This window comes from Papilio polytes, unplaced genomic scaffold (assembly GCF_000836215.1).
Source record: "Papilio polytes unplaced genomic scaffold, Ppol_1.0 DF821733.1, whole genome shotgun sequence".
NCBI lineage: Eukaryota > Metazoa > Arthropoda > Insecta > Lepidoptera > Papilionidae > Papilio > Papilio polytes.
In genome coordinates this window covers 227258-238178 of record NW_013527471.1, presented here as the reverse complement: position 1 = coordinate 238178, position 10921 = coordinate 227258, and the positions used below count along the sequence as shown (strand labels likewise).

Sequence of the window (10921 nt, the reverse complement as noted above, 5' to 3'; positions counted from 1 at the left end):
AACACGAGCACTTCACTCCTGTCTTGTGTGTGGTATTGCTGAGGGCGAGCCGGCCCTGCAGTGCAATGTTAAAGCGGGCTCTACCACTGTGAATATGCGGTGAAGTAACCAGAATATTGCCATCCCCCTCACATCTATGACAAAAAGAGATAGCAATAGTGTTTTTGACAGATCGTGTTTTGTTCGGTAAGGGTTGATTTAGTGTTGCGTTATAACACTATATAGTTCAATTGACAGCTAAATTTTTTCAATTTAACAGTTCCACCGTTGAATTCGAACTTTGCGTATGTAGCTGGCTAAAGATGAATGAATTACGTAAACAATAAGTATTATTAAGAACTGAGTAACTTAAATAAACGATATATCAATTTAGAGGACAAGCATATTTTCTAATTATCCCATAAAGTGGAAAGAGCTAGAATACAACGATAATTAAAATATTTTTTGAGGTTTAAATTGCCAATTGCCTAAATGTTTGGGGTACGGACTACCGATTTTAAGGTCAAGGGTTCGAATTCCAGCATTCTATTGTCGTGTCCTTTACAAGCTTACCTGGAATTGTGAAAAGAAATGTTAGCTAACAAATTTACTAATTTATTTATTAAAAAAAAAACAAGTCATGTAGCACCTTTCTAGGAATACTTGACAGTAGTAATGCGATATATAAAAAAAAATAATTATGTCTGTTTTTCAGCTCCGTGGCACCGTAGCGACGCTCATTATGGCGATATCTCTCGGTACAGATTTCGCGTTATTAAAACTTTTCGCACCTCTAAATACATGGATTGGATATCATTCTACATTCTGGGTGTTCAGTTTTATCTGTCTATCGAACGTCTTCTATCTCATCTTCTGCGTCCCAGAGACTAAAATGAGAAGTCTAGAAGACATTTACGCGGATCTAGAAGGAAAGAAGAGAAAAAAAGGGGAAAAAGTAGTGGAGACGAATCACGTATGAGTTTTAACGGTTATTTTATTTGAATTTTCAATGTCATTTGCTCATGATTGTTTAGTTGTAAGTTTTATTTAGTGAATTTTTGTTTTAAGATTTTTTTTTAGTTTCCGTGACAAGGGTTTTTCTGTATCTATGAAAAAAGCCAAAATATCCATTTTAAATGTTTAATTTGTATTCAATATTTTTTAGACATTGTCTAGGAGCTATGTCGAATTTATAGTTTTTTTATTAGTCATTTTTATTATGTAAAAAAAACTATATGTGCCATAACCTAGAAAAATCTGAATACAAAAAAAGTTGCCATGAAAATTTGTATTTAAAATTCAGTCGTCTTACTATAAGACAGAATTAACAAAACCGACTATGTCTATCTCTTTCTACATCTTAGGGTAAAAACGAGAGATTATTTAAGAATCATCATAATTGACTATTTTTTTCCTCTAAGTTTTTTTTGATGGCAACATTTTATCACTGAATGTTACAAGTTAAATAAATGTGTAATTCCAAAATAGTTCTTTTTCCTTTAAAAACAATTAGTGTCACACACAATTAATTTTATATTTCCCGGTATAAAAAATGTATTTTGTTAAACTGCGATTGTATTATATTGTGTGTAAGGCAGAGATTAACAAATCACATTTATTTGTGATAATAAATATTTGTACTTAAAACATTTTTTATTTCCGACACCCTAATCAATGGTAAAACAATAAAATAAGGGAACATGGGGACATATAATAAAAAAAAGAAACACAAGTTAATTTATGTTTTTTTAAAAAAAAAATTGCTGATTTTTTTTGGGGTTGCTAACAACTAAAATGCCTGAAGTTTCAAATTTGATACCGGATTTTTTTTACTATTTTTTTAGTACACAGAGTAAAGGGTACATTTGTTTTTTTAATTTGATTTAAAAAATCAGGTGTCAATGCAGTAAATATAAGATGATTAACAAATAAAACACAATTATAGGGTTTTTCAATATTTATTCCATATAAATAAATAACCGGCACAGTTTATACAAAAGCTTTTAATTTTTTTATGATTTTTTTTTATATTTTTCTACAAATGTAATATTCTCAGTGAACATAACTAAATTGCCAGTTAAGTTTTTATGTAATTCTTAAGTTTTTTAAATACATCTTTTACCAATATATGATTTTAATTATAGTACTTAATTAAGGACTAGTCGAAAAAAATATTTTTTTTACTTGAGTTACAAAAAAAAAGTTTTGATACAACATTTTTTGTTCAATATATTTAAAAATAAAGCAAAAAAAGTCAATGTGCCATTAATTCCTGTAAATCAATAATATTGAAAAAAAAATTCTGGAGTCAGGTAATACAAGTCAAATTTTTTCTATGATTTTTTTTCGTAAAATTGCTACGTAGTCAAAAACTTTAATAGTCATTTTTTTTATTTTACTCTTAGTTTTTGTCAAGGCAAAAAAAAGCAAAAGCGAGGGTAGCTGAACAAATATACACATAAGCATTTGAAATTGCCACGACAAAAAATAAATCCACGGTGTTGTTTAAAAAAATCAAGCGAAAAATCTCCACGATTATTAAAAAGAAATCATTATGTACTTTCACATCATTCTTTTATTTGCTTGGACTAGCTCTAAGTATTTTGATTTTATTATAGTTAATAAACAACATTTAGGCACAAAGTTATTGCTTATTTTAAAAATCTATCGTTCACAAAAAATCCTTTCGAATTATTTAATATTATTGCTACATATTTTAAGTAATAGCAACACATTGACTACCATTACGATTTTCGAGATTTTTCGATAGCAGTGATAAAATTTTAACAATCTTAAGGGCCTGTCCCACCAAATAGTAAATTGTCTAATAACCAACATGTAAAATATGTGATGAAAATATCGGATTTTGTTACCTTATCTGACAGTGACATTTTTAAGCTATCTGAGCCTCTATCAGCCAGTGGCGGGACGGTCCCTAAGTCTATTATGTGCTTAATTTACTTTTTAACACATAACTATTCTGACATATTATTTATTGGCTGACTTTAATATTGTTCTACAATTACAATTCACGCTACACAAGTTTCCCTAAATCCTAAAAAATTGGTGTTTCCATATATATATAAATTTCAAAAAATGTACTTTTAACTTGGAACATTGACACAACATTGCTACGATAACCGTAGATATATAACTTATAGATGCGTAAGAGTACAAAAATGAAACGAAATACTTTCTGAATTTTTTCAATTTAGGGAGGAGATATCTCCTCTTCCCTCTCCTAACGCTCATCTATAGATTATATATCTACGATTCCAACCTAATAAAGACTAATTTTAAGACGAAAATATTTTTTTCACACATTTTAAAGATTGTCCTCAAAAACTATGATACCATTATTTAATATGAAAAATTTTAAATACACAGGAATTTACCACAGCCAAATAGAAGTCTATGTGACCGATGAAAGTGACCACACATTTGAAAAAAAACATAATTTTTTGAAAAAAAAAAACTACAACATTATTTAATTTGACTATAGATTTGTGCGATTACAAATATTTTATAAGATTCAATATATATCTAACACGTGACATTTTTATTCACAATTTTTTAACCTATTTTTTCTACCCATTTTTTGTAATCGATTTTTTCTAACTAAAAAAATAAAACTATTTTTTTATCATTAACCATACATAAACTATAATTTACACACTTTTCCGTAATTTATCCACATTCAAACAGATAAATAAAAACACTGGGTTTATGTGAAAAAAATGTGTGTCCACTTTCATAATTAAAAAAAAACTATCTCGGAGTATAAAATTTACTTTGATAACATTCATACAACTTAATTCTTACCAGTCAGGCATCCGTTGTTATACTATCCGTGACGTCACCTTCTGCGACCTTCTCCGTCTTATCTTCTGTCTCCTTCTGTATACTCTCCGGCTTATCAGAAGTAGAACTGGATGTGAGACTGTTCGGCTGTGACGATTCTTTACTGGCGGGCTCTTGCGAACTTCTGTTCTCTTGTGTTTTATCTTTTGGTTGTTCTGTGAATTAATTCAATATTGAAGTACAGTCAGCTGCAAAAGTATGTTACATTTACAAAACTTCATAAAATTCTGTGTTCGTTATTACACTGAAAAAATACATTAACGAATACGAGCAAAAATTTTAAAACAAATGTATACGAGGTTTTAAAGTTTTGTAAATGTAGATATTTAGGCATCTGACTGTACAATGAAAACTCCCGACTCTAACATAAAGCTATATCTAATTAACCAGTATATTTCTCATACTTATTAAATTTAATATATAAAAAAAACATACAGACGAATTGAGTACCTCCTTCTTTTGGGAAGTCGGTATATTAACCTCAACTAAAACTATATTTTACAATATTTTTCCGAAGTTTTTATTTTTTCAAAATTATATTAACAAAAGTTTTTTACTTATATTTTTAAAGACATTTTTACATTTCTACTATTTTCAAATATGTTTAGTTTTTACGTCTTGTAAATTAATCTAAAAACGACATCAAATCTATAATCTGAATAGAAATATAAAAGCCATCCTTATATTGTGGAAAAACGTGAAAACAAACTTATTATGTAAAAGCTATATAATAAAGATGTTTATATTCCAAGTTAGATTTTATACGAACTTAATTTTTTGATTCAATAATAAAATCAACTAAAACCAACTAAAAGTACCACAAAATAACATCAAACTACTATTAAAATACATCTCTCTTAAGTAATTTTACAGACGTACATAAAATTCAAACTTAAAAACCGTTCCTCCTTGGTTCAAAAAACTTGTTTACTTTTCATGAATTACATCTTGTGATGAAATCTAGAGTTGAGCCAAAGTCGCATTTTATATGCATGTTGAAGCTTCGCCCAAAAGAAATCTTTAGCAAGAAAATTAAAATAATTTAGTCCTCATATTGTAAAAAAACTGACTTGATTAAAAAAAGTATACTAAATTTCATACATTACTAGCTTTTCCCGCGACTCCGTCCGCGAGGAATTTAGAAAAAAATTAAAGTAGCCTATGCGTTCTTCAAACTATCCTCTGTGTCTATGCCAAATTTCATCGAGATCCGTTCAGTCGTTTAGACTACAAACTCTAACAAACATCCATCCATCCATCTATCCATCTAAACTTTCGCATTTATAATATTAGTAAAAAGTAAAATGTATTTTTTGATTTTTCGTGACACAATTTGAAGTGGTTCATTTCTTTAGTGCAGAGGTTCCCAAACTTTCCTAGTAGTGGACCCCTTTCAAATTTTTACTATTTTGATGAACCCCCTAATTTTCACTACTTTAAAGGCTCATGCTGGTAAAAAATAGGGTCTTATAAGAAAAATTTAAAATACAATGCAGTAGGATTCCGTAAACGTTTAATTAAAAAAAAATGTTTGAACCCCCATTTACACAAAAACCTGCAATATTTGAGAATCACTGTGTTAAGGCAAAAATAAAAAAAAAACACAGACGAATTGATTACTTCCTTTTGGGAAGTCTGTCAAAAAAGACCTTTGAATATTGTAGATGTTTGAAGAGAATGGAAAAAAGTTTTTTTTGCATCATTTCGCTAGTTAACTGTCAAAAAAAAGTTTTTCAACTTACCAGAGCCTTGCGCAGGCCAGGGCTTTCTTACGAACATATTCTCCACAATTCTATCTATATTATCTTTCTCTGTTGAATTAACCGGTCTGTGAAAAAAAATATTACTTAGCAGTCGAGTTTTCCACTCTGTTCTATATAAATACCGCTTTGGAAATACACAGTAAGAAACATCCATACATGCAAACTTTCACATTTATAACATTAGTAAGAAACCAATTTTGACAGTCGTAGTTCCCGCTTTAACATGTTAGCAGTGCAGGGCTCGCCCCCAGTAATACCACCACCACACAGAAGATAGGCGTGAAATGGAACCAATTCCGTGTTTCTGATGAGTGTGGTGCCGGAGGCCTCATTTAAGTCCCTTTCTCTTTACCGTCCTTTTCTTATTAGGAGAGGATGGGAAGGGGAAGTGGATTTGACGGTGGAGGAGATGCATAGGAGGGGGAAATATCCTCTTTATGTGCGTCTCCTCCGTCGGATAAGGGTAGGCAACGCATCTGCAATTCCGGATGTCTATGAGCAGCGGTCGCTTCGCCATTTTGGCGGATTCAGATAAAAAAAAATCATTTTCTGTATTTTTTTCGTCCAAAGAAAATTCCTTCATTTTCTGTTAATTTTATTTCTTTCAATGAAAATTCGAATTGAATCTAGTGTCTACTAAACCTTTAGTAGTTAGGACACATACCTGTCTGGTGGCGCGGTGTTGCTCACGTTCGCAGTATGAGGTGTATGTGTTGTATGTGTTGTATGTGTTGTATGCGTTGTGTGTGTGTGTGTGTGCGGCCGCACGATGGGTATGGCGGCGGTGGGGCGGCGCTGCGCGCGCAGCGGCTGCGGCGGCGGCGGCTCCTGCTCCGCGCAGTTGTAGTACGTCACACCGCCAGCCTGCGTCTGATCACACATAAATGAAAAACTTTGGATGGATGTTTGTTACTTTGTAGCTTAAACTGCTGAACGGATATCCATGAAACTTTACATATACTTAGATAGTCTGGACGAAAACATAGGCTCATTTTTATTTTTTAAAATTCCACGCAGACGTAGTCGCAGGAGAAAGCTAGTAGTTAATAAACAATATATCAATAGCCAATCTTTACTCTATACTGTTATAATAAAAAGTAAACACTCACTACTTCGTGGCGTAGGATGTCAGCAATTTATACTATTATAATAAAGCGTAAACACACACTCCTTTGTTGCCTAAGATGTCAGCAATTACAGCATATTTTTGAATAATACTTTTTATAATAAAAAGACCTACACTTACGTCACGCTTTAGGATATATATTTTACACGCCATTAAACTTAATAGGCAACAACTTATGGTCTCTTTCCCACATTAGGGTTTTTATCCAAAACATTTACCCCTAAGTTTAATGGCGTGAAATTATATATCCTAAAGCGTGATTCAAGTGTAGGGCTTTTTATCAAAGAAATAATTATTAAAAAATATGCTGTAATTGCTGACATCTTAGGCTACAAAGAAGTGTGTGTTTACGCTTTATTATAATATTATAGATATACTTAAAAGAAAATAATTTACATACATAATTATGATGCTGGTACATCTGATGGGGGTAGGCAGCGGGAGGCTGCGCATAGAGCGGCGCACCACCGAACACCGCGCCGCTACCACTTTGCTAGGGTAAACAGAGATTACAAAATTATCGTTTTATTTAATACTGTGTAAGGATTTAATGTATTTACCTGCATATACTGTGCGGGCATCATGGCGGGGGGCGCGTAGCCTTGTGCGGGGGGGATTTGTCCTGAAATAACAAGAAAACCATTTATCAGAATATATAAATAACTCATATATACTAACATTACAAAGATAAAAAATTTGTATTTGTGTATATATTATAATAACTCAAAAACTACTGGGTTGATTTCAAAAATTCTTTTACCAATATATACCTACGTCATCAGTCAGTAAGATAGGCATTTTTATTTTACGAGGACGAAAACCCGAGCAACAACTAGTCTATACTAATATAATAAAGAGGAAAGATTTGTAATTTTTGTACGTATTTGATTCACGTAAAAACTACTGGGACGATTTAAAAAATATTACATCATTAGAGAGGTAATTTATCTGTAATATAGGCTATATTTTTATATTATTTTTTAACTTCAAGCGAAAAAAGTCACAAACAAAAGCTAGTATTACTATAAAGAGGAAAGATTTATATATGTATTAAAATAACTCAAAAACTACTGGGCCGATTTAAAAAATTCTTTCTCCATTTACAAGCTACATTATTACTTAACTAGCTGTCGCCCACGACTCCGTCCGTATGGAATTAAAAAAAACAAAAGTGAGTAGCCTATATGTTCTTCCAGACTATCCTCTACATCTATGCCAAATTTCAACGAAATCGGTTCAGCCGTTTAGGTTACAAAGTCTAACAAACATCCATCCATCTATCTAAACTTTCGCATTTATAATATTAGTATGATAATATAGGCTGCATTTTTTATTATTTTTTTAACCTAACGAAGACAAAATCTCGAGCAATAACTAACTCACCTATATGCTGCTGCGGAGGTATATTGTGCATGGAGTGGTGCGGATGGGAGACCATTTGCGGACCTTGCTCTAATATGCCGAGTCTCACCTGGAAGGCAAAATGTATGGATTTGTATGGAGATAAAAGTAACGACTATGTATCAAAAGCTTTATGGAAAAAAAACAATAAAATGAGTATAGAGTTATCTGGTTAATCATTAGTTCCTGATATATTGATCGAAAGTGACAAGTTGTCGGAAGTGACAGGTTGTTATTTGATAAGGTAACAATTCCTTTTTGGACGAATTGAAGGATTGTTAGTCGATGAAGAGACAAGTTAATTGATGAATGTTAGATGAAGTGAGAGGTTGTTAGATGAAGTGACAAGTTGTTATTAGAAGTGACAACTTGTTACTTATTACAGTAACAAGTTGTTAGCCGAGGAAGTGAGATTACTCTAACATTCTTTATCTATTAAGTAAGAGGTTATAGTTTGATGTAGTGAGAGGTTGTCGTTATATGAAGTGACAGGTTGTTGGTGGAAGTGACAGGTTGTTCGTTGTTGTACCTGTTGCGAGTGCTGCGGCTGCAGGGGCTGGTGCGGCGGCGAGGGCCCGTGCGGCTGACTCACATTATTACGATGCACCTAAAAACAGTAATAACAGTTAGATTTATACTAATACTAGCTTTCGCCCGCGATACCGCGTGGACTTTAAAGATAAGAAAAGTGTATTTGTTCTTCCAGAATATCTGTGCAAAAATTTGACAACATCCATTATGCAGTTTAGGCTACAAACTTTAATAAACATCCATACATCCAAACTTTCGGCCAATTTAAGCCCCTTTCCCTTTCCCCCTTTTGTACAAGGAAAGAATGGGAAAGAGGATTTGACGATGAAGGAGACTCATAGGAATGGGAAACATCCTGTTTATGTGCGTCTCCTCCTCCGACAATGAAGAGTAGACAACGCATCTGCAATTCCGGTCTATGGGCAGCGGTCGCTTCGCCATTGTGGCGTATTTAGGTGGCCACTTTGCTACCTTATTGTACAAAAAATATGATAATGGTAAGATTTTAGGATATGTGGATATTTCAGTAATGTACTCACATTTAAAGGTGGTTGATGCAATAATTGTTGCGGATGCATTTGCGGCACAGGGCTGCCCTGATGCTGAGAGTTCGGACCATTTCCTGGATATTCTGTAAAACGTTAGAAAATGTTAATTTTGCTACTGCCGGTCACCTTACGGGTAATGTGTGACGGTAAATAACTTATAACCTTAATTAATAATCCAGCTACGTATTACAAAAACAAATATTAAAATAAGATTGGTAGTTTTTGAGATTAGATGTTACAAACATTTCATTTGCATAGTTATTTTTTTAATTAACACTAAGACGCTCCATAATGACCAAGTACCGACTCTAAGAATAACTAGACGACATATACTAGTAAAGTATTACAAAATACCTTGATGATATCTATGTTGTTGGTTTTGTTGCGTCGGTTGAGGTTGTTGTGTTGGTTGCGGCTGTTGTGTCGGCTGTGGTGTTGGTTGCGGTTGTTGTTGAGGTTGAGGTTGTGGTGGTTGTTGTGGTTGTGGTGGTTGTTGTTGTGGTTGTTGTTGCGGTTGCGTTGTTTGTTGCGGCGAATAAGTCTCAGCGAGTGGTCGTTGTCTCAAACTGCTGTACCGCTTGCTACCGCCTGCTTTTGATTCCGCATCTGGATAAAAAACAAAGATGATAGCTTTTTCACGCGACTCCGTCGGCACGAAAATAAAAAAAATAAGTAGCCTATGTGTTTTTCCAGACTGTTTTACATTAGTAATATTTACTTAGGGTTTTATCAAACCAAATGGGAATAGGCATTTTATATACATCTATATTATTTCGCATAATATAAACTGGAATATCTTATTTCAAATATTTAGTTACTAACTTTCGCCCACGACTCCGTCCGCGTGGAATTAAAAAAAAAGTGAGTAGCCTAAATGTTCTTCTAGACCATCCTCTACATCTACACCAAATTTCATCGAGATCCGTTCAGCAGTTTAGGCTACAAACTTTAGCAAACATCCATACATCTAAACTTTTGCATTTATAATATTAGTAAGAAGTAAGATCGAGTATTTTTTTATTAATTTTTAAGAAATTATCCATTTCTGAAATCATAAAAAGTTACATATCACTTACTAGTAGGTGGTTGCGGTTGTTGATTTTGTTGTGGTTTCGGTTGTTGCGGTTTTGTTTGTTGCGGTTTCTGCACCACTTGTTGCGTTTGCGGTTTCGTCGCATTCTGCGGCGGCTGTGGACGAGATATAAAACTATACATATAATACAATCTGTTAATGGGACAGTAAGACGTCACCAAAAGATTGTGAATTCCATTACTTTATATTGGAAAAAATAAACGAAATTATAAACAATTCCATTCGGTAGTCTTTTTCTTCTTGAGAAAACTTATGTTAAATTAGTTTTTATTTAACAATACTTTACTCAATGTCAGAGGTGTCGAACCTTGTATCAATGTATCTTTCTAATGAAGTGTTTAATGAATGATTTATCCTATAAGAGGAAATATATAGATATAGCTTTTGTCCGCGACTCCGTCCGCATGTTACAAAAAACAAAAGTAAGTAACCTATGCGTTCCAGACTATCCTCTACGTCTATACCAAATTTCATCAAGATGGATACAGTACTTTAGGCTACAAACTCTAACAAACACACATCTAAACTTTCGCATTTATAATATTAGTAAGATAAGATATAATGTTAGTAAGATTTTTATGATAAATACAAACCTGTGCGGGTGTTGGTTTCTTCTTGG

At 32.9% G+C, this 10921-nt stretch overlaps 2 protein-coding genes across 2 annotated transcripts in view; one reads left to right on the top strand and one right to left on the bottom strand.

Moving 5' to 3' along the window:
- Positions 1-958, top strand: part of LOC106108199 (facilitated trehalose transporter Tret1-like) — a 15709-nt gene extending 14751 nt beyond the window's left edge. The window contains exons 8-9 of the mRNA XM_013289297.1: positions 260-284; positions 695-958. Of these exons, the coding sequence (XP_013144751.1) occupies positions 260-284; positions 695-958 (289 nt within the window). The remainder of the gene's footprint in view (positions 1-259; positions 285-694) is intronic.
- A 1868-nt stretch (positions 959-2826) lies between these two features.
- The window catches only part of LOC106108198 (protein CASC3-like), a 17670-nt gene continuing 9575 nt past the window's right edge, over positions 2827-10921 (bottom strand). Inside the window, exons 8-18 of the mRNA XM_013289296.1 lie at positions 10896-10916; positions 10286-10397; positions 9564-9815; positions 9201-9292; positions 8660-8737; positions 8113-8200; positions 7290-7351; positions 7130-7222; positions 6268-6473; positions 5583-5668; positions 2827-3995 (exon numbers count right to left, since the gene is read on the bottom strand). Of these exons, the coding sequence (XP_013144750.1) occupies positions 3805-3995; positions 5583-5668; positions 6268-6473; positions 7130-7222; positions 7290-7351; positions 8113-8200; positions 8660-8737; positions 9201-9292; positions 9564-9815; positions 10286-10397; positions 10896-10916 (1281 nt within the window). The 3' untranslated portion in view covers positions 2827-3804. The remainder of the gene's footprint in view (positions 3996-5582; positions 5669-6267; positions 6474-7129; positions 7223-7289; positions 7352-8112; positions 8201-8659; positions 8738-9200; positions 9293-9563; positions 9816-10285; positions 10398-10895; positions 10917-10921) is intronic.